Below are 24,069 nucleotides of genomic sequence, written 5' to 3'. Positions count from 1 at the left end.
GTAAAGAAAAAACTGAGACATCTCCTTCTCATTAATGAGCTCTGGAGAAATTGACAAGTCGTTTTTGTTTTCTTGCTATGACTTTTCTCCTAACATCTGGATTGTATTTTGAATGTGTAAAGGACTTTTCTTAGTTAATTGGAATTGTGGTGTTGCCGAATCAGTAATGAATAAAGTGTAAGGAGGAGGTGAAAGAACAAGCACTACTATAATTCTGCAGTATTGTAACCACATCTCTAAACAGATTCGTTAATGATAACTGGTTGTATGAAACGTATCATCTTTGTAAATTCAGTTGTGCATTGTGCAAGAGGGAAAATAGGGTTCATTAATAGCTTACTTGAATTGTAATTCAGCCACATTCTACCTACAAATATAAGGATCCATCGCTGATAAATAAAAATGATGAATTCTGCATTGCTGATAAATAAAAAACAATAATTCTTCATGTTTTTCTATATAAAAAGCTTTTAATTTAATATTTCACATATGACTAACAATCTAGTTGCATGATGAGATTTTTGACTGCATGACATTTTTTGCAAAAAACATGGCAAGTTATTCTGGACAGAGGTTCGTCGGCAGCTGCAGGATATACTTTGTTTAATTAATTTTGACAGCTGTCAGAACTCTCATTCGTTCTTTACTGTTGCTGATTTCCACTAGAATACGTAACAACTGAATAAAGTTATGAAACCATAATTCTAAGAAGGGAACCTCCCCATCGCACCCCCCTCAGATTTAGTTATAAGTTGGCACAGTGGATAGGCCTTGAAAAACTGAACACAGATCAATCGAGAAAATAGGAAGAAGTTGTGTGGAACCGTGAAAAAAATTAGTAAAATATACAAACTGAGTAGTCCATGCGAAAGATAGTCAACATCAAGGACGATTTGAGCTCAGGAGCGCCGTGGTCCAGTTGTTAGCGTGAGTAGCTACAGAACGAGAGGTCCTTTGGCTCAAGTCTTCCCTCAACTGAAAATTTTACTTTCTTTATTTTCGCAAAGTTATGATCTGTCCGTTCGTTCATTGACATCTCTGTTCACTGCAATAAGTTTAGTGTCTGTGTTTTGCGACCGCACCGCAAAACCGTGCGATTAGTAGCCGAAAGGACGTGCCTCTCCAATGGGAACCGAAAACATTTGATCGCAAGGTCATAGGTCAACCGATTCCTCTACGGGAAAACACGTCTGATATTTTCTATACGACACTGGTGACGGCATGTGCGTCACATGACAGGAATATGTTGTCGACCTACCTAACTTGTACACTTGGCGAATGGGTAAAAAGATTCTTCTACCTTGCCCGATTTAGGTTTCCTTGTGGATGTGATAATCACTCCCAAAAATGTGATGAAAACATAAGAGTTTTGTCACATAAACTGAAAATAAAAAATTAAAGTTTTCACTTGAGGGAAGACTTGAACCAAGGACCTCTCGTTCCACAGCTGCTCACGCTAACCACGCGCTCCTGAGCTCACATTGTCCTTGATGTTGCATATCTTGCACATGGACTACCCAGTTTGTATATTTTGCTTATTTTTTCATAGTTCCACACAACTTCTTCCTGTTTTCTCGATTGATCTGTGTTCAGTTTTTCAAGGCCTATCCACTGTGCCAACGTACAACTAAATCTGAGGGGGCTGCGATGGGGAGGTTGCCTTGTAAGAGGACACGTTAGTACAAATCGGAACATTATGTCTTCTCTTTTGTATTTCTTACTTAACGAACATCGTATCCTATATATTCAAATCATAAATCGTTATCACGGTGAACTGTTCAAATTTGTTTATATAATATCTTTATACCAATACTATTTTAATTCTTCATCTCAGCACCCTGACATGTACAATTTCAATGTAAAAATGATCCAGAGATGAACAATCACTAATACTACTGGTACATCTATTAGTACTACATTCTTAACAAAATAGGGCACTCAATCCCAGTTTAACAAACTGATTCACTTCACACCATGCTTCACAAAGTGTTTAGAGAGGTTACCACTTCGACCATGGTTACCAGCTCACTATTTTCATCTTTGGTTTGGCAAACGTGTCTTCCGCGCTGAGGAACTTTGCTGTGTTGTATATGTTGCTGAGTGTGTTGTTACTGTGCTTCTGTTTGTAAACAGTATATTGGGTTTTTAACTGAGCAACACAAGCGAAAATGTCGGAAAGAAAAGTGTTAAATGTAGGTATCCGTAGTGAACGTTTTGTTGTAAAATTGTGTATTCGTCTAATGACAAATTAAATTGTTGACCAGTCATGAGTTCACTGATATGTAACTTGACTTTTCAGAAATATTATCCTCCGGATTTCGATCCGTCGAAAATCCCGAGGATGAAGATGCCAAAAAATCGTCAATACACTGTGAGACTTATGGCTCCATTTAATATGAGGTGAGAAACCATATCATAAGTTATAATGACTTCTCAGTGTGATGATGTCTGTTCAGTCTTGTTTAGTAAGCCATTTATCTAAGTATGATATTATGTGTCTATTCATTCTTCGACGATTTTCATTGTATAGTTTTCGTCCGCTTACATGAACATGAATAGTCTGTTGTAACATCCAAGTACTGTCAGTAAATTCTCTCATGAGGCCATACTCTTGTCACTACGTTATCTCAGTTGATGTTGGAATGAGTGCTACTTCTCCGAGTGGCATACCATGTAAAAACCGAAGAAAATATTTCGACTAATGGAATAGAGAAGAGATTTCACGATGGGAAAAATTGCGAGGCCTTGTCTTGCCAGTTTTCGTTCTGTGAATGGCAAGTGATTTTTGAGCAATCTGAGAAAATGTTAGTGAGAAAGTGCTCTAGAGGTCAGCAAAACAGTATTCCACATCTATTCCTAGTCTACAGAAAATTCGAGTTGCCTTCCAATCTCATATTTAAAAAACACTGCTGTGGACAGTTGGGTTTAGTCTGTCAATGTTTGGGAAAATGAACACCCATTTTGTTTCCTACTCTTATCCAGTGTGAGCTTACGCTTCATCTCTAATAACAGTAGCACCAGTATCAGGATGTTAAACTTAGTTATCTTCAGTATTCACCCATTCCTAATTTCCAGTAACCGCAAGTCAATGAGAATAATGTAATCAATATAATTATGTCACACTGCGTCAGTTGATTGTGTCTCCTCAACCACTACTCCTATAACCGATCCTGGCAGCTGATGGTAACTAGTATACTGCACTTAAAATTGCTTTCTGATTGATGTTTCAGTGAATTGAGTGGTAGGTGCGAGCCACCAGTCAGACTTAGTTCTTTCTCGAGCACCAAGTGCTTGCTGTGTTTCCTGTTTTGTAGGTAGGTGCGGCGCCTTGTTAAGTGTGGCCGGCAGTGCATCGGCAACACTGCAATGCAATCTGTCAAGCACAAAGTAATTTTAATCAGAGTATAATTAAAAATGTGTTAAATTGATGTGTTGACTGTTTGCTTTTGTCTCAGAGTTTTCGGCTGACATTTGTTTAATGATTTTACTGACTTTATCCAACACAAGTGACTGGGATTACCTAAGATTCACACTCCATTGCTTGTGGCAGACTAGAGTCAAACCCAGTTCTCGCATGTACTTTGTGCCCCAGTGTCTTTGAGACTTTCCCAGATCTGTACCATTAGTTCTCCCTCTGTTACCTGCAACGATCATTCACTGTAGGACGGGAATGCAGGGTCTATTTCTCTCGAGTTTTTCTGCTTTCTTGTTAAGAATATTGTCATGCTTACATAGGCATCCAGTTGTGGAGTAAAGAAGGGGCTTGTGCCCCCTCCTGGTGATTATGTGCTACTCTACTAAACTACACATTATAAAATTGTTGTTTCCATGAATTGATGATACCTTCTCAAGCTGTGTTGGGTGCAGCCCAGTGCCACATATAGTCCAATGAACTCTGCAGTCCAGTTGTCAAAGCTGCACAGTAATGTTACAAACTTCAGATGAAGATTGCATTGATTCAGCTGCTGAATGTCAATACCAAAGGCCAGTTTGAATGTGATTTTGCAAGATTTCCCACATTTAACTAACCATATACAGGCCTTAGGCTACACTTTACATGATCAACTAAAAAAATAAAGCTTTCAAAACACATTCTGGTTAACTTAACTATGCCAGTCAACATTAAAAAATAGAAAACACGAAAGTAATGGAATAAAGGTAATAATGTGATCAGGTGTGAAGTTTTGCACATGAACAAAGTGTAGTAGATGCCAACATACTTGAATTTGTTGTTGCTGTGCTCTTCAGTCCAGAGACTGGTTTGATGTGGCTCTCCATGCTACTCTTTGCTGTGCAATCTTCTTCATCTCCCAGTACCTACTGCAACCTACATCCTTCTGAATCTGCATAGTGTATTCATCTCTTGGTTTCCCTCTACGATTTTTGCCCTCCACGTTGCCCTCCAGTACTAAATTGGTGACCCCTTGATGCCTCAGAACATGTCCTACCAACCGATCCCTTCTTCTAGTCAAGTTGTGCTACAAATTTCTCTTCTGCCCAATTCTGTTCAGTACCTCCTCATTAGTTATGTGATCTACCCATCTAATCTTCACCATTTTTCTGTTGCACCACACCTCGAAAGCTTCTATTTTCTTCGTCTAAACTATTTATCGTCCACATCCACTTCCATAGGCCTACATGGCTACACTCCATACAAATATTTTAAGAAGTGACTTCGTGCACTTTTAAATCTATACTCTGTGTTAACAAACTTATCTTCTTCAGAAATACTTTCTTTGCCATTGCCAGTCTACATTTTGTGTCCTCTCTACTTAGACCATCATCAGTTATTTGACTCCCTAAATAGCAAAACTCCTTTACTACTTTGAGTGTCTCATTTCCTAATCTAATTCCCTCAGCATCACCCGATTTAATTTGACTACATTCCATTATCCTCGTTTTGCTTTTGTTGATGTTCATCTTATATCCTCCTTTCAAGACCCTGTCCATTCCGTTCAACTGCTCTTCCAAGTCCTTTGCTGTCTCTGACAGAATTACAATGTCATCGGTGAACCTCAAAGTTTTTACTTCTTCTCCATGAATTTTAATACCTACTCCGAATTTTTCTTTTCTTTCTTTTACTGCTTGCTCAATATACAGATTGAATAACATCGGGGAGAGGCTACAACCCTGTCTTACTCCCTTCCCAACCACTACTTCCCTTTCATGTCCCTTGACTCTTATAACTGCCATCTGGTTTCTGTACAAATTGTAAATAGCCTTTCGCTCCCTGTATTTTACCCCTGCCACCTTCAGAATTTGAAAGAGAGTATTCCAGTTAACATTGTCAAAAGCTTTCTCTAAGTCTACAAATGCTAGAAACGTAGGTTTGCCTTTTCTTAATCTTTCTTCTAAGATAAGTCGTAAGGTTAGTATTGCCTCACGTGTTCCAACATTTCTACGGAATCCAAACTGATCTTCCCCGAGGTCCGCTTCTACCAGTTTTTCCATTCGTCTGTAAAGAATTCGCGTTAGTATTTTGCAGCTGTGACTTATTAAACTGATAGTTCGGTAATTTTCACATCTGTCAACACCTGCTTTCTTTGGGATTGGAATTATTATATTCTTCTTGAAGTCTGAGGGTATTTCACCTGTCTCATACATCTTGCTCACCAGATGGTAGAGTTTTGTCAGGACTGGCTCTCCCAAGGCCGTCAGTAGTTCTAATGGAATGTTGTCTACTCCCGGGGCCTTGTTTCGACTCAGGTCTTTCAGTGCTCTGTCAAACTCTTCACGCAGTATCTTATCTCCCATTTCATCTTCATCTACATCCTCTTCCATTTCCATAATATTGTCCTCAAGTACATCGCCCTTGTATAAACCCTCTATATACTCCTTCCACCTTTCTGCCTTCCCTTCTTTGCTTAGAACAGTTGAATTAACTTAGTTATATTAACCTATTATAAAGTTTATTCCCAGTTTCTCCACTTCTAGAAGCATTAATTTCTCAATTTTGGTTGGTTATTTTTGTTGACCTCCAACACACACACACACACACACACACACAAAATAACAACCATTAATGAAACCCATACGTACTTAATCTACATACATACTCTGCAAGTTACCATGGCTGCCTGACAGAAGGTACCATGTGCCACTATTAGTCATTCCCCATCCTATTCCACTCGCAAATAGAGCAAGAGAAAAGTGACTGTCTGTGTACCTATGTATTAGCTCTAATTTCTCTTATATTTGTAGGCCTTATGTGAACTGTGTGTTGACGGCAGCAGAATCATCCTGCAGCCAGCTTCAAATGCCATTTATCAAAGTTTTCGAAATGTGCTCTTCCCTCCAGAGATTCCTATTTCACTTCACAAAGAGTCTCCATAGTACTCACATGTTGATCAAACCTGTTGGTAACATGTCTAGCAGCCCCTTTAATATGACTTGGGGTGAATTCCAAACACTCGAGTAGCACTCAAGAATAGGTCACACTACTGTTCTGTTCATGATTTGCTTTGCAGATTATCCATACTTCCCTAAATTGTCCCAGAAAACTGAATTCAACCATTCGCCTTCCCTGCTACCCTCCTTATGTGATTCTTTCATTTTATATCACTTTGCAACATTACACCTAGATATTTACTAATGCTGTATTAGAACATTATGGAATTGTTTTTCCTGCTCGTCTGCACTAACTTAGGTTTTTCAACTTTTAGAGCTAGCTACCATTTGTTACAGCAACTGGAAATAAGTCATCTTGTATTCTACTGTCACTCAAATGACACCACCGTCTCACACACCACAGCATTATCGAAAAAAAGCCACAGGTTGATGCTCATCCTGTCTATCAGCTCATTTACGCACGAGTATATAGAGAATAAGAGCGGTCATATCACACTTCCCTGGGGCACTCCTTACAGTGCTATTGTCTCTGATGAACACTAGGTTATATTATTTAAGAAGTCTTTGAGCCACTCAATATCTGGGAAGTTATTCTGCATGGTCACACATTTGTTAACAATCTGAAATGGGGTACCATGTCAAATGCTTTCTGGAAATGTAGGAATATGGAATCTGCCTGTTGCCCTTCATCCATGGTTCACAGGATATCGTGTTTGAGAAAAGGACAAGCTAAATTTCATGGACAGTGCCTTCAAAATATGTGCTGATTTGTGGACAGCAGTTTTCTTTCTTTCTTTCTTTCTTTCTTTCTTTTTTTTTTTTTTTTTTTTTCTTTTCCCCCCCCAATGAAATTTATTAAATTCAAATACAGAATCTCTTCAAAAATTCTTCAGCAAACCAGTGTTAAGGTTATTGATCTGTAATTTTGGGTGTCAGTTCTTTTAATCATCTTGAATACAGCAGTCACCTGTGTTTTTTCAAATCACTTGAGACTTTGTGCTGGGTGAGAGATTTGTGATATATACAAGCTAAGCCAATGCCATATAGTACTTTCTGTAAAACCGAACTGGTATTCCATCCAGATGTGGCGACTTATTTGTTTTGAACTATTTGAGTTGTTTCTTTAAGACAGGGATGCCTGTTGCTATGTTCTTCATATGGGAGACTGTATGACAATCCATAACAATCGTGTGTGGAACATTTCTTAAGTGTGAAATTTAATTCATTTTTCTGAGTTCTGTTGCCACACCTGACTGGTCAACAAATGACCGCATAGAAGCCTTTGACCTGGTTGGCGATTTTATGTAGGACCACAATTTTTTCTGGTTCTCAGCAAGATCTTCTGCTAAGGTATGACAGTGGTGGTTGTTGTATGTTTGCTTATCGGTATTTTTAAGGCATACAAATTTCTACCAACATTTTCCACTCATTTTTCATGCATTCTCCTTTAAACTGAGAGTGCAACAGTGCCTGCCTCTGCAGGAATTCCTGAATTTTGTTATTAAACTACAGTAGGATTTTTCCATCTTTAATCTACTACTTGCCACAGAATTCTCCACAGTGCAGTTTTTACAGTCTTTTTAAACTTTCCCCATAATTTCTCTATGTCCATAAACCTTGAACTGAATTATATCCATTCAGTAACTAAGTGGGATGCTAACAACATGCTTGTCTTTTCCTTTCAACAAAAATACTCTCCTGGCCTTCTTGCTGGATTTATTAACTTCAATAACCATTGACACTATTACAACAGCATAATCACTATCTGTATACTGATGCCACTGATAAGGTCAGCCTATTTCCATAGTATGTGGACTGTCAAGCGAGCTGCTAAAGATTGTTTTTGGAAAATGTGTTCAAAAGTACTTCCCAAGACTGCTTATCCATACCACCTGCAATGAATTTATATTCCGCCTCAGATACTCGTTCCTGGTTCAAGACTCGGCAACTGTGATTAGTTTCAATAGTTCTGTGCACTGTTGACACTTCACACATTGTATCATAAGGCCATATGACTGGATAAATTTCCAATTGTAGTTGCCGTAACATCACCCATAGTGGTAGCTAACATGTGACTCATAAATTGTGCTGTAAGGTCTATAACTTCAAAATTTCCAACTGTTAACAACATGTTGAACTGAAAATTTGAAGACCAAAAACAAAAGAGTAGCCAACTAATGATATTAAAATAATTCACTGGCAAGCCAATGAAAACAAATTTTCAAAACATGGAGTAACATTAATGTTGAGCATTAAGTCCAATGCCTCACCAACATCACTCACATTGAACTACTAAACTAAGATATTAAGTGCTAGAGAGGGCCAACACGGATGACAAATCACCATCTCCAAAAACAATACATTCCAAATACTTTACATAACACAACGTAGCTTGCACCACTGGTCAAAGCTGGCAGATGGTACAGCACATTTCAGTGGAATGAAAATTTCTCCAGGCACCGTTGCATTCTTATAAATTTTGAAATTTTGACAGCTTTCTGAACAAATGGGAATAGTAGCTCTCCTTCACAGTAAGCACATGTGTGGCAACAAATTTTATTCCTTGGTTCATTTTACACACCACATGCTATGCCACAGCCTTCAGTACCGTTTGTGTTTGATTTTCCTGGTTTGATGAAGCATCCAGTCATTTCAACATAGATTTTTCCCTTTTCTCCTGATACACATAGTATGCAAAATACTCCTTACATTGCAAGTTTATCCTTTTTAACACACTCTGATTTTTTTTGATCAGTTTGTTTAATAATTTTCCTGTGTTTGTGCAATATACAACCAATTCTGTCTTCCTGGAAATTTATGGCAATATCTCCATTTCATCTCCTGACTTGCCAATTTGCCAGATGTTAGATTTTGTGGCACTTTGTATATAACTAGTGGAGTGCCCATTGTTCCTCAGAATGCATTCCAAGTGTTTCATTTCGGAACTGAGGTGGTGCAGCTATGAGTGTGTTAATCATATCTCTTTTCTGCAGAAAATGATTTGAAAGTTTGTACATGTGTATTGATTTCCAGTGCATGTTTTGTCCTGGATTGTCACCATTCCTTGTAAGCAGCACATCTGGAAAGGATAGATGTTGATCCTTTTCTACCTCCATAGTTTATTTAATGTTTTCATGGAGACTGGTCAGATGTCCTAGGAAGTCACCAAGATGTTCCTCACTGGGGTTACTCACAACAAAGGTGTCTCAACATATCTGGACTACATATTAACTTTGCAAGGTGTCAAATCCAGCATCTGTCTTTCAAAAGGCTTCACGAAGAAATTGACAACCACTGGACTAATTGGACTACCTGTGGCGATGTCTTCCAGCCATTTGTAGAAATCACCATTCAACATGAAGTAGCACTTAGTAAGACTTGTGTGAAACAGTTTGATGATGTCCTGTGGAAAAATAGAACAAATATGCACCAGAAAGTTATTGAGTGGAACATTGGTAAACAAAGAATCAACATCAAAGTTGACTAGGATGATGTTTGGGCAAAGTCGTAGTTTCTTCATTTTTTCAGTGGAATTTCCTTATTCCTTTCTGTATGTGTCAGTCTTTCCCACATATTGATGAAGCAGATCGGCCAAGTATTTAGCTACTTTTTACATTGATGAACCAAGAGCACTTACAATCAGCCTTAATGGTACACCATCTTTGTAGATTTTTGGTAACCCATATAGCTGATGTGGTGGGGTTTCCATGTTGTTTAGGTTCCTGTGTATGACTGCCTAGAAAGAAGACACCTTGATTAACTGACCTGCAATGTCAGATTATGTGGAATATGAATCGGTTATTGTTTTTAGCTCACATGATGAGCAGTAGAGCTACAAATTTGTTAGTCACTACAAAGTTCCCATTTCACCACAAAATTTCTGTATAAGGCCATAACAACAAAAAATTACAAGAGTTTTCATTAGAAGATCAGTGTGAGCAATTTGATTTTTTTTCCAAAGAAAAAATTTAGTTTATCTTATTTATCTTCTGTCATTTGTTTTATTAAAAGGTGTGTTACCTGTGGAGAGTACATCTACAAGGGAAAAAAATTCAATGCACGAAAAGAAGATGTTGAAGGAGAGGATTATCTAGGAATAAGGATCTACAGATTTTACATAAAGGTAAATGTTTTCCACATCTTTGTAACACTCATTTAATTATGTAATCAGTTTATTATAAATTATGTATTTCCGATTTATTGTTTACAGGAGAAGTAAGTTCACACATTGTATCAGCTTTAGTTACAATTGTCCATATTAGATGTGCACAACATTTTTCCAACTCATGTTAAAGAAAATTGCTGCTGTAATCTGTACCTGTAAATTTATTTTACTTTACACTCATAAATATAAATAATTACAAACACTAATCTTCCTCTTCTTCTTTATGTTTATGCCTGCTTAGGACCACAAGGTTTACTTTGACACTTTACAGGTCTTCTGTTTCTTCTTGGCCCAGAAAGCTTTCATTTTCTGACTGCGAGCAAGCTTCTTCTCCTCTGTCCTCTTTAGTCTGTTGGTTCCAGTGCTCTTTTTGCTGGTAAGAGACATTGGGAATATTCCTTGTAGAATGATTTCCCAGAATTTTTACTGACCCTGTATGGTTTCTAATGGAATTTCAAGTTGCTACAGGTCTGATTTCACTGTAGTAATCCATTTGTTCTTGGAGGCTCTCCTACTACCTGTCATGATGAAGATTCTATTTGTGAGTCTACAGGAGTTGATGTAGGTCAAATGTCGTTAGAAGGCCAGTCATCTCTTCCTCATAGATGTGATTATGTTTTCATAGAGATAGTACAGCTCACTACTACGTTTGATCTGGTAGTTGCCATCCTCTTCTCTTATTGGTTCTAGTATTCTCCGTAGGATTTTATGTTCCTTGAACTCTAGTTTCCTAAGTGGGCCCTTGCTGGTGATCAGGAAGCATTCAGAGGCATGCAGTACAGAGGGCCTTTCTGCTGAGTCATAATATTTGAGTTTAAGCTTCTTGGAAAGGTACTTGGAGATGTAAATACTCTTGCAGGAGTGGTAGACCCTCTCCAACTTGTCACATCTGGTATGTACTGACAAATTCTCACTCTCATTTGGTGAAATCCACTCTCCTAAATATTTGACTGCGGAAACTTAGAGAATGCTTTGCCATCTAGTGGAATTGCAGATGGAAGTAATGTTACTAATTAACTCAGTTTGTTGTATACTGATCTTCAAACTGGTCATAGCTGCAATGCTGCAGGGGCTCTGTAGTTGGTGAGTAGCCTCGTTTATATTGTCAGGTCATCTGCAAAGGCTAGGCAGAGTACATTGAGGTTATCCTTGTTGTACTCAATCTTCATTCCAGTTACCGATGGTAGTGTGAAAGTCCATTCCCTGATAATCTTCTTCAGTACACTTTTGAAAAGTATGCATGAGGGGCCATCACCTCGTCTAACTCCTGTTTGAATGGTGAAACTCTCAGAGAGCTCACTGTGGAGGTTGTGTTCCTCAGAAGGGCCTGACTTAATATGCTGTTCTTATGTAGGCCAACTTCTCGTAGGGAGGAGATCAAGGTCTGTCTACCTATCAAATCATAAGCCTTTTGAAGGTCTGATTGGATGGCTACCCAGGTACGTCTGCTGTGACTCTGGTATTAAAGATGGTCTTGACATTTTGTATTTGCTGTGTGCAAGATCTATTAGCTAAAAAGTTGGCCTGATATTCATCTAGTTGGGAATCAAGTTGATTGCTGACTCCAGTTAGCATTGCTCTAGACAAAATCTTGTTCATGATAGCCATCACAGATATGCCACAGTAGTTGTTGAGGTCAGTCTTACTATCCTTCTTGTGAAGAAGATAGATCAGAGCTGAGGTCCATCCACTAGGTACGGTCTCCTTATCCATATCTCATGTGCAGTCTGATGGATGCCCTGTGTAAAGTATTCATTTGCATGTTTCCACATCTCCACTACTATGCCATCTTCACCAGAGGCCTTCTTGTTTGTGAGGCTGTTGATAATCTCCTCTTTTCTTCACTGGTTGGTGGTATTTAGACTGGATTCCTAGAAGGGGGCTCATGGAAGGTAAATCTCTTTTTAGGTTCCTCTGCATTGAGGGGCTTTTGTAAGTACCCAGCAAGAGTATTGCTGCAGTCTTTACTGTCCGACTGAAACTTCCCATCAGGTGTGCGAACCTGACAAACAGAGGCTGTGTACCATGTGTTCTCCAGTTTGTTCCCCCAATGGATGTCTCTTGTGTTCTTGAAGACCTCCTCTTCATGTTGTATCAGGAATGTGGTGTAGTTTCTCTCGAAATTACAGATGGTGATCACTTTTATGTCTCTTTATGTTAAAAAATCTGGTAGTTTGGCTCATTCTTCCACTTGATCCAGCCTCTGTGCCTTTTCTCTGTATCCTGGTCACAGTCTGTGTTCCACCAGGGATACTTGCCTTTGTTGGATGAGGCAGGGATGGTTTCTTGTGTGGCATCCAGCAGAGCTTTTCTGTAAGTTGGACCACTCCTGCTATTGTGTGCTTTTCCTTATGGAAGGTACAGTCCTCATCATTCAGTCGTAATGTGTTGAACTTCATCATCTTAGAGCTCTTCATAATGTTAGATGATTTCCTCAGTGGTTGTAGATTGGTCTTTACCAGGTAGAGGTAATGATCAAAGTGTCTAGGTTAGCTCCTCTGAGTACCTGGACAAACTGTGCCTCCATATGGTACCTCCTGTCTACAGCTACATGGCCTGTTTGGAATTCACCTAACAGAGATTTAGACTCTTTCAGGTCTTGGACTTCTTAGGTAAGTATTTGAAAAGCAGTTGATGTTAGCACCATGTTATACGTCTCACAAAAGTCTATAAGGTTCTGTGCATTCCTGTTGGTCCTCTTGTGAGAGGGATAGTAGCCAACTATTCTGTGATATTTTTATTCTTTGGCAACTTTTGCTTGGAAATTATCCATAAGCAAGGTGGTGTGGTGTTGTGGGATCTTGTCCAGTGTTTCTTCTAGAGTGCTCCAGTAGTGTTCAGGTACTTCTGGGTTTTCCTTGTTAGTGTCATTTTTAAGTGTATGAAAGTTCACTGTAGGGGCATGGTGAGGTCCTACCATCAGGCGAAGTAAAACCTGTTAAAGGATTGATCATTCTTTGATGTACATCTAAACCAGTACCTAGGTAGGGAAGTTCCTTTATCACTCTGATACGTGGTTTCCCTTTATAGAACCTATCTTATACAAACATTATCATTTAATGGACACATGAAATGTATTTGTAATTGTGAATATGGACAACCGTCAGTTGAAATTGAATCACAACAATGAAAATTTGTGCCGGACCGGGACTAGAACCTGGATTTCCTGCTTATTGTGAGTGTTCACCTTACCATTAGGCTATCTGAACACAATTCAGGGTCAGACCCAAACCTCCATATGTCATCAAGAGGAAGGCAAATGCTCACAGTAAGTGGAAATCCGGGTTTGAGTCCCAGTGTGGCACAAATCTTCATTGTCATACCGGTATAGCTGATGGTTGTCCATATTCGCAACTGTGGATACATTTTATGTGTTTCATAATGGCTGTAATCGCTGCAGTGCCTGTATTGTTCAGAAATATGATGCAATGTTCATTCAGACATGCAAGCCTGCCCAAAGGAACATTGCATCGTACTTCTGAACAACAAAGGCGTAGCAGTATCATATTTGACAGACTCTTGAGTCAAAATTGTACGTATTGAGTCAAAATTCTGTAATAACCCACTTGCCATGTATCATCTGTTGATGTATTCTAATATTTCATTAGCTACCTTTTCGGTAAGAGGACAGTTGCTGTTGTTTATTCCTATTCCTGTATCATTTGCAAAAATTAAAAATTTTGCATCTTCTGTAGCTGCAATTAAATGATTATGATTTCAGAAAAATGGGATTGTTTATTCAAGAGAAAGAGCTTCGCAAATTGTGGACGTCAGTGGTGCATTGGTCCACCTCTGGCCCTTATGCAAGCAGTTATTCGGCTTGGCATTGTTGGCAGAGTTGTTGAATGTCCTTATGAGGTATTATCGTGCCAAATTCTGTCCAATTGGCATGTTAGATCTTCAAAACTCTGGAATGGTTCGAGGGTCCTGCCCATAATGCTCCAAACATTCTCAACTGGGGAGAGATCTGCTGACCTTCCTGTCCAAGGTAGGGTTTCGTAAGCACAAAGACAAACTGTAGATACTCCCACTGTGTGCGACTGTGCATTGTCCTTCTGAAATGTAAGCACGTTGCCATGAAGGGCAACAAAATGGGGCATATAATGTCATCAACATAGTGGTGTGCTGAAAGTATGCTGTGGATGACAACCAAACGGATCTTGCTTTGAATTTTGAAATGACACCCCAGACCATCACCCATGTTGCGGGTGCCAGTCAGGTTGGTTCCCACTGCTGTCCAGTGTGTCTCCAGACATATCTTTAGCCTGGAATATCATTAACTGGAATAAAATTGTCTTCATTGGTGAGTACCGCTTTGAAATCAACCCCAATGATCAGTGAAAATGGATGCGGGGATGCCCTGGACAATGTTCGGTACCAACCTGACTGTTGCCTGCCATATGGCCGATAACCAGGAGTAATGGCCTGGGGTGCCATTTCGTTTCATAGCAAGACCCGTTTGGTTGCCATCTAAGGCACCCCTTCAGCACAGCAATACATTGACGATATTCTATGCCCTCCTTTGTTGCCCCTCATGACAAACAATGCTGGACTTACATTTCAGCAAGATAATACCTGCCTGCACGTGGTGAGGGTTTCTACTGCTTGTCTTCAGGCTTGCCAAACCTCACCTTGGCCAGCAAGGCCCCTGGATCTCTCCCCAGTTGTGAATGTTTGGAGCAGTATGGGTAGGACCTGCCACCATCTCGGGATTTTGATGATCTAATAATCCAGTTGGGCAGAATTTGGCACAGTATCCCTCATGCGAACATCCAACAACTCTGCAGTAAATTCCTAATCAAGTAATTATGAGGGCCAGAGATAGAACAACTCCTTATTGACTTGCTCAATTTGTGAAGCTTTTTCTGTTGAATGAATCATCCAGATTTACTAAAATTGTAATCATGTGTTTGTACATGTACATCACATCTGCCATTTTCCATTTCATTCATGTAATTTCTTTATTGTACGTCCTTTTTATATCAGAAATAACAAAAGACCCAAAATTGAACCTTTTTGTACACCATGCCTGATTGTTTCATATTCTGAGTGCCTGCCATCATGTGGCTCACATGGAGCTGAAATAAATTGTTTTTGTCATTCAGATGGGATGAAAACAATGAACCTGCTCTGCTTAAGTGTTCTGAAATATTTTACTTTGCATAAGGATAGTATGGTTCCACAATCAAAATCTTTAACCAGCTCAGAAGATATTTCCAGTGGCAGCAGTTTCTGATCTATTGATTCTAGTTTATCATCTGTCAAGGTAAGTATAGCCTGTTCAGTTGATAATACCTTTTGAAATTGCAGTTGTTTGCTGGTGAGTATGTTTCTCTGCACTTAGTGTGTGCATAGTAAATTATCTTCTGGAAAATTTTGGAAAAATAATGGCAGTAAAGAAATGTGTTAGTAATTCTCATGTATCTTCTCGTTTCTTGTGAATTGGTTTGACGGTAGCCTGTTTGAGTCACTGTGGGAAGTATAACTGCAAAAAGAGTCATTCACAATAAATCACTATGTTACTAAGGTCAGCTGAATAACATTTCATTATGTTACTGCTGCTTTCATCAGAGTCACTTGAGCATTTTTTTTTTTTTTTTTTAAGAAAATAACATTAACAACTTCTTCTAGAGATGGATGAAATTCAGTTTTGTCAAACTTGTCTGTGTAATTTTAGGATTATATTTGATTAGTCCATTATTAATGATTACAGAAATGTCTTCAGTTTCTTGATTTGTATGTCCCATCTCATTTTTTACTATGTTCCATGTTTTTATCTTGTTGCTGGAGGAGTGTATTTTTGTCTTGATTGTACACACATTTTGATGCTCTGATGGCAACAGACACATTTAGAATTTTACAGTGCAGTTTGTACTGTGATTTAACCCTTTCATCAACTGTGCCCCTTGAAGTGAAGAAGAGTCTTCTCTTGGTTCTGGATGATTTTCTGCTCCCATTTTTAATTCAGGGTTTAGGTGCATTTATTTGCTTCCACCAGTTAATTTTGCAGGAAGACAGTTTTGAAAGTAGCCAATGACTATGATACAGTACCGAGCGAGGTGGCGCAGTGGTTAGACACTGGACTCGCATTCGGGAGGACGACGGTTCAATCCCGCGTCCGGCCATCCTGATTTAGGTTTTCCGTGATTTCCCTAAATCGCTCCAGGCAAATGCCGGGATGGTTCCTTTCAAAGGGCACGGCCGACTTCCTTCCCTGTCCTTCCCTAATCCGATGAGACCGATGACCTCGCTGTCTGGTCTCCTTCCCCAAACCAACCAACCAACTATGATACAGAATACATTACAGTTTTCATTTATACCAGGGGGGTGAAACTTTAATTTCTCCCAACATACGAAATATTCACACACATTATGGGAATGTAGCCTGGTGACATCTCCAATGACCACCAATATTTCAACAGATCCATACTTTCAAGGCACAAATGTAGGGAGATAGAACTTTACAAGGAAATTTAAAACCTCATTATGTGGTGCATATAAGTGTCACATAGACTTCCAATACCTAGCAAATCTGCTGTTAAACTTTTCCAATCTATAGCAGAGTGTGCACTGATATGAAACCTTCTTACAGATTAAAACTATGTGCTAGAATGAGACTCAAACTTGGAATCTTCACCTTTAGTGGCCAAGTGCTCTAGAGCACTTGCTCTCCAGCACACAGTTTCAATCTGCCAGAAAGTTTCAAGTCTGTTATTGCTAAACTTTACCTTGGCACTGATCATCTTTTGGAATATAACAATACAGAGATTTTAGTGTGCCTTTCCAGCAATTGGGAGAGTGTCATTAATGATGCAGTTGAGATTAAATTAGCAAATTACCGTATAAACAGAGAGAGAAGTTGTTGCTTAAATTCTACTTAGAATACTACTCTTTTCCTGATCAAACAACAGAGGGACAGAGCTAATGCTGCTTGCTCATCCATTGGTAATTCATATTCGTTACCACTACTGCTGTTGGTCATCTTTGGTTGTATGATGGCACTAATTGTTTGCAGTGTCTGTGTTGTCTTTCTGCATGTGTCCTCATATATTGAAGTTTTAAATTTCTGTGCACAGCACTCCCTCATTACATTTGTGGCTTGAAAAGACCAGATATGCACCAATCGAAATATTGGGGTTGTTGAAGATGTCACACGGCTGCATTCTCTTAAGTTGTTTGTACACCCAGGGGTGTTGTGCACATTTTTTCAGTCTGCATTTCACAAATACTTCATGAATTTCACAGTCAATTTTTCATTTATTAGCCTTGTAGCTTAGCAGTTATTTTTGTCATGCTCTCTGATGCTGAATGTCAGCAGCTGAGAAGCCATTAGCTATGAAATTACACTGTGACTTTGCGGTCTCAGTGCATCTATAAAAATGTTGTCAATGGCAGTGTTATTGGTTCCAACCAATCTGCACCACAGCCGTGGGCATCCACATATTACCCTCCTATGCCAGTCTCTTTATGGGCCATCAAGGCACCCAGAACCCCAAACACCTTGTCTGGTTCAGATTCATCTTCTCTCCCGTTTGCTTCAGTTGTTCCTCCACAGTGCAACGTGCCATCTTCCTGAATGTTAACCTCTACCTTTCTCATGGCTCCATCCATACCTCTGCCTATGTAAAGCCCTCTATTCATCAATGGTACGTGCATTTTAATAGCTGTCATCCCCCCACCCCACCCAAAAAAAAAAAAAAAAAAAAAAACTCCCAAGTAGTCTGGCCACCTGTGGGTCCCTCATCTGCAGTGGCAAGAATTCTTTCCCCCACTGTGCTCACTCATTAAGGCATTCCCAGACAGGCACTATCTCTCAAACCTAGTCGACAGATGGATCTCCCTCGCCATAACCTCACAAACCCTAAGTATCCCGCAATCCCCCAGACACAGCTGCAGAGGAGCATCTTCATCACTCAGTATCATCCTGGACTGGAGCAACTGAACTATGTGCAGGAAGGGCCAGTTGTGAAAGTAGCCGTGTCATGTACTGTCTCCGCTGCAATTTCTGTAATGCATTGTATGTTAGCATGACCACCAACCAAGTAGCCAACTGAATGAATCTTTAGTAAAAAGTTTTATTTTTAGGTGTCAATCATCTGACTGGTACTATTCAAGGATTGGCACTTGAATTCGTATGCTCAGCAGCAGAGTACTGTATGCCTTTCTGGCTTAATAGTCCACACATAAAAAGGTAGATGTGCAATTTATTGAAACCATGCACATTATTAGTGGGTGAATGTGATTTACGCCCACATACTGGTTGTCTATCTTGAGCCACAGTCCACCTCCTGATGTCAGATGGAAGAGCATGTTACATTGTGTATACCAAAAAATTTCTGATAAAACTGACCTTCCATAATTGAACCATGTATTCCCAGCAGTGTGATAAAGACTAAGATCAAGACAGCCCATTCTTATCACAATCAGGACTCTCACAGAAATTGAATTCAGTACCACTGAAGAACAGGAACACTGTTTGCAACAAAACTGTCCTCCACAATGCCTGAAACTGCCCTGCTTCCAGAAGAAACCGCCTGGATTGTAGCAACCTCAGGCAGTTTGTACTATCCTGAACCACATCTGAATGGGCCATGGAAGATGTGCACACACACTCCACAAGTGGGGGCAAACTTTCATCACCATCTTGTGACTGCAGTGCAGAATGACAGACAGTTGCTCATGTAACAGCAACATGTCCCCCACATGCCTACAAGCGTCCTTTCGAAGGTTTCCTAACAGCGATGAGTGGTGTGATAAAATGCATAAAAGACGTTCATATCCACATATAGCTGTTGTCATTTATGCTATTTCATGCTGGAGAGGTGCTGACATGAAGCAGTTTTGTAACTTTGTATTTGTATTTCCATATGATAAATAAGTAAATAATAATCCAACTGAGTTGATAAGGCCCACCAAGTAATCCTCTCCTGTGCCAACCATTTCATTTTAGAGCTGCACCTGCACCCTACGTTGTCAAATTATTTGTTGGTTGTATTCCTATCTCTGTCTTCCCCTACAGTTTTACCCTCTTAAGTTCCATGTAGTGCTGTGGAAGTTGTAGTTAGTTATTCTCTGATATTGTAACAGATTTCCTGTCATCTGGTCCCTTCTTGTCAGTGTTTTTCGTATGATTCTTTCATTGTTGATGACAGAGTGAGGTGGTGCAGTGGTTAACATGATGGACTCACATTAGGAAGGTTGAAGGTTCAGATACCCATCTGACCATCCGGATTTAGGTTTTTCATGATTTCCCAAAATTGCTTAAGGCAAATGTGGAAATGGCTCCTGTGTAAATGACACAACTGATTTCCTTCCTCATCCTTTCTCAATCCAAGCTTGTTCTACTTCTCTAATGGCCTCACTGTCAATGGGATGTCAACTTCTAATCTTCCTACCTTGTTTCTTCATTGTTTCTCTGGAGGACTTCCTCATTTCATCTAATGTTCAATATCCTTCTGTAGCACCACGTCCTATTCTTTTCCAGTTTTCCCACACTCCACAGGTCACTGCCATACAAAGTCATGCTCTGAAAGTACATTCACACATTTTTCTCCCTCAAATTAAGTCCTATGTTTGATACTAGTACATTCTTTTTTCTCTCCTCAGGGATTCCTTCGTTGCCTACACCACTTTGCTTTTTATGTCCTCCTTGCTTAGTTTGTCATGTGTTCTTTTGCTTCCAATGTAGCAGAATTCCTTCACTTCATCTACTTTGTGGTCACCAATTTAGATGTTAAGTTTTTCACTATTATCATTTCTGCTACTCCTCTTTATTTCTTTGGTTTACTCATAGCTATCTTCTGTACTCATTAGACTGTTCATTCAATTGAATAGGCCCCATAATTCTGTTTCACTTTCACTAAGAATAGCAATATCTTGATGAATATCTTGATAAATATCATTTCATCCTGAATTTTAATCCAATACTTGAACCTTTCTGATATTTCCATCATTACTTCTTTAACATACAGGTTGAATAATAGAGATAAAAGACTGAATTTCTGTCTTGAACCCTTCTTAATCTGAACATTTATTTCATGGTCTACCATTCCTGTTGTTCTCGGTTGATTTTTGTACATATTGAATATGACACATCTTTCCCCACAGCCAAGACATATTGTTCTCAGAATTTCAAATATATTGTTCCATTGTATGTTGTAAAACACTTCTTCTACGTTGATAAATCATGTGAACATGTCCTGATTTTTCTTAAGCCTTGTTTCCATTATCAATCACAAAGCGAGGAGGCACAGTGGTCAGTACACTGAGCTCACATTCAGGAGGATGACGGTTCAAACCCACGTCCAGCTATCTAGATTTAGGTTATACTTCATTCCCATATTCCTCCTGGCTTCAATCTCCGCTAACCTCCTGCCCCCACAACCACCTCCACATGGCCTGGGTCCCAACGTTCACTTGTACTCCACCCACTCCTTCTACTCCATAGTCTATTTTTCCTCGGAAGTGTCATCCAGTCTCAATCCACTCTATCACATCATCATTATTGTGCACTACACGAACTCACCGTGACCGGCACTGGTGTGTTGCATTCTTATCCTTTGAACCTGCTGTCTCTTTCTGCCACATTCGTATTTTGTACACCTGTCATCTCACTCCAAGTTGTCAGTCAGCCGACCCAACTCCTCACTCCTCTGTATGTGTGTGTGTGTGTGGGGGGGGGGGGGGTCTCTATTTGGTCACTCCTACATTATTTACATTCTGCCAGAATTTTCCATACCTATTTACTGATCATACAAGAGGGATTTAATCTAGGTTTAGGGGGCTTGTTCTTGAGCAGTAATGGTTTCAGAGTGTTTTTATATGTTTGTGTTAAGTGTCATCAGCTGTAATGTTCTGAGAAACGGGTCAAATATATTTGTAGCTGCCTAGATTGCTCCTTCTGTAGTACCAAACAAAAGTTAAGCTGCAAGTAGTAAATAAGGAAATAATTTAAAATGTAATTTAAAAAAATAGGGAAGCAATATGAGAAACAGGATGTCTTCACAATGTGATGACTGCATGGATAATTAAAACCCTTGTTTGAAAAAAAGTAAACACTTGGTTTTGCATAAAATTAAACAGAATTTAAGTCACTAAAAAGATAGAAGTTGATGAGAAAGCTGCCCACAAAATTCAAGCAGTAATAAAAAAACTCCTGTCAAATTGAGAAGAAGCAGGTGATTAACAGTTAGAAAAGGGCATCAGAAAGTGTCAAGTACTACCACTGTCCATAACAAATGAAGAGACTTAGTTATACCACAGACCACTTTCCTTAGGCCGGTAATACACTGTCATATTTCTTTGTCAAAGTTAATATGTCAAATATTTATGTCAAAGAAATTTGTCAGATCTTGCCTGTCATCAAATAAATATGATCAAATCTAGGGCCTCGCTGTAGATTTGATCATAAAAGTTGTTTTTCTTCTGTTCACTGCACTGTGAAATGAAACCACTTGGAGCTCTGGAGTCACTACATCTATTTGACATCTTTGTAATGTGTTTGTAAATGTGGCTTCAAAGTTGGTGTGTTCCTTCATCTCAAACTTGCTTCGACTATGGTGGAGGGGTTAGCAAGGGGCACAGTGCATGCTGTTAATTGTGTGTTGATGGGTTGGTGGAATATGCTGCAGGTGACATTTGTCCACAATTACAGCTACAGCCATCCCCATCTACATCTGGAAACATCCAGTCAGCTTTTCAGCAAGTCGGAATAGAGGATGTGGTCACACTCTAAAATAAAAAGTGCTTTCTTAGCTTCCCATTCTACTTCATCTATTTTTGAACTCTGGAAGCCACAAGTTAAAAAGTGCTACACGTCTGTTTCATACTTTTTATTAATTTTGTAGTTGTTGGAACACTAATCCCACTAATTAAATTATTCAAAAATAAAAATAGTTTTTATTGCCCATATAGTGTATTAAACATTTATTTATCTTTACACATTCCACCTTCAGTGCTTAATCACTTCACACATTTCTGGAATTATTTTGGTTAATGTGCAGTGTGATATTCGAGTGATGTGTTGTAAACTAGAGTGACTCTCACCTCTATCAAGAAATCCCAGTGTCGCAGTTGCCTGTCTTCTGCAGGTATAACATTTCTCAAGAGAGTATTTTGTTTTGTAATATGAGAAGCTACTTTACTGAGCAAATACTGAAACACACGCTCCATCCATTCGTAAGTAATTTACATATAAGAGTTGATATCCCCCACTTGCAGCTCTCGTATCAAATTTTGCTGGATGCTTTTATTACCTCGACATAATACCCATGGCTTCATCCACGTATGTTTCCTTTTTTCGTGCTGCTTCTCTTCCAAATACACACACAATGCAATTGTGGTACTAGCAAGTGCAGCGCATAATAACAAGTTGTTATCTGCCATCTTGAAATTTGACAAAAAATATGACGACAATGTAATACCCTGTTTAGTGCCACGTCAAGGATCTTTGTCAAAGAAATTTAACAAATATTTGATCATATTTCTTTGTCAAAGCAATATGATAGCTTAATACCAGCCTTAGCAGGGTCTCTCCCCCAAGTGCTCATTTTGTTGTCTCCCTTACTTCCTTCCTTCCTTCCTTTATTCCTTCTGGTCACACTTCATGTCCTCTTTATTTCTCCCCACTACCTATGTATTCATAACCTCGGCTTCTAGTCTTACATACCAGGATATTGTCTTAACACTTTGTGTAGCCTTGTAATACACTCCCTTATTGTGTATCATGAATTTATAGTTTTCTTTCTTTATCTCCTCTCTGTTATCGAAAGTATGAATATTTATCTTCTAGAGTCTCTCTTTTCTCAGGTTATCTTTTGTTATTATCACCAGTTTTCTAGTATGTTAGCAGGTTTTTTTAGTCTCCATTCCTAACTGTCCACCACTTTCTACTTTATGCTGCTGTATCTGCTGCTGTTCTGCACATCATCCAGGATCCGAAATCTCTTCATCCCTGACCCTGTCTTCCCTCCCCCATATCCTTCTAAAACAGTTTCTATAAGCCCTTCCCCCTTTCTTAATGTGTATCCTATCCAGTTTCTTTTCCTTTGTTTAACCACAGTTATTGTCTCTGCTCTCCCACTTTTATCAGTACCTCCTCAATTATTGCCCCCCCCCCCCCCTCCCCCCCCCCCCACTTATTTTTTTCCATTGTCTGCCATGTCCACATCTCAAAAGCCATTAGCCTTGCTTTCCTCCTTGTACATGTTATAGCACTATGCAGGCTGATACCGCAGCGCCTGTTAGTTCACTGGAGTTATTTCATTTCTATGTTACCATGCATAACTTTGAGGCATTCCCCAATCTGCCGTCTGCAGATATGCTCTGTAGAGATCACAGATATCCTGAGGAGGAGAAAGGTTATCTGATTTTAAAAAAGTAAAGCAAGTTAGAATATGTTTCCCATTGTATACTTTGGGTTTTACTACTGCCCAAATCATTGTTTCAGCTATCACTAATAGTGTCTTCTTTACTCATTTTATACATAAAAATAAAGGAAAGAGACAGGCTTGGACTTCAGAACAAAAAATTAATCATTCAGTGGTGCAAATAACATA

General features: G+C 39.2%; 1 protein-coding gene across 1 annotated transcript in view; it reads left to right on the top strand.

Moving 5' to 3' along the window:
- Window positions 1-2,064: 2,064 nt before the first annotated feature.
- LOC126251660 (splicing factor YJU2) overlaps window positions 2,065-24,069 on the top strand; it is a 68,513-nt gene continuing 46,508 nt past the window's right edge. Inside the window, exons 1-3 of the mRNA XM_049952231.1 lie at window positions 2,065-2,192; window positions 2,300-2,400; window positions 10,360-10,471. Coding sequence (XP_049808188.1) covers window positions 2,169-2,192; window positions 2,300-2,400; window positions 10,360-10,471 — 237 coding nt within the window. The 5' untranslated portion in view covers window positions 2,065-2,168. The remainder of the gene's footprint in view (window positions 2,193-2,299; window positions 2,401-10,359; window positions 10,472-24,069) is intronic.

Source organism: Schistocerca nitens, chromosome 4 (genome assembly GCF_023898315.1).
Source record: "Schistocerca nitens isolate TAMUIC-IGC-003100 chromosome 4, iqSchNite1.1, whole genome shotgun sequence".
Lineage (NCBI taxonomy): Eukaryota > Metazoa > Arthropoda > Insecta > Orthoptera > Acrididae > Schistocerca > Schistocerca nitens.
The sequence above is the reverse complement of the archived record's forward strand: the minus strand, read 5'-3'. Positions and strand labels throughout refer to the sequence as shown.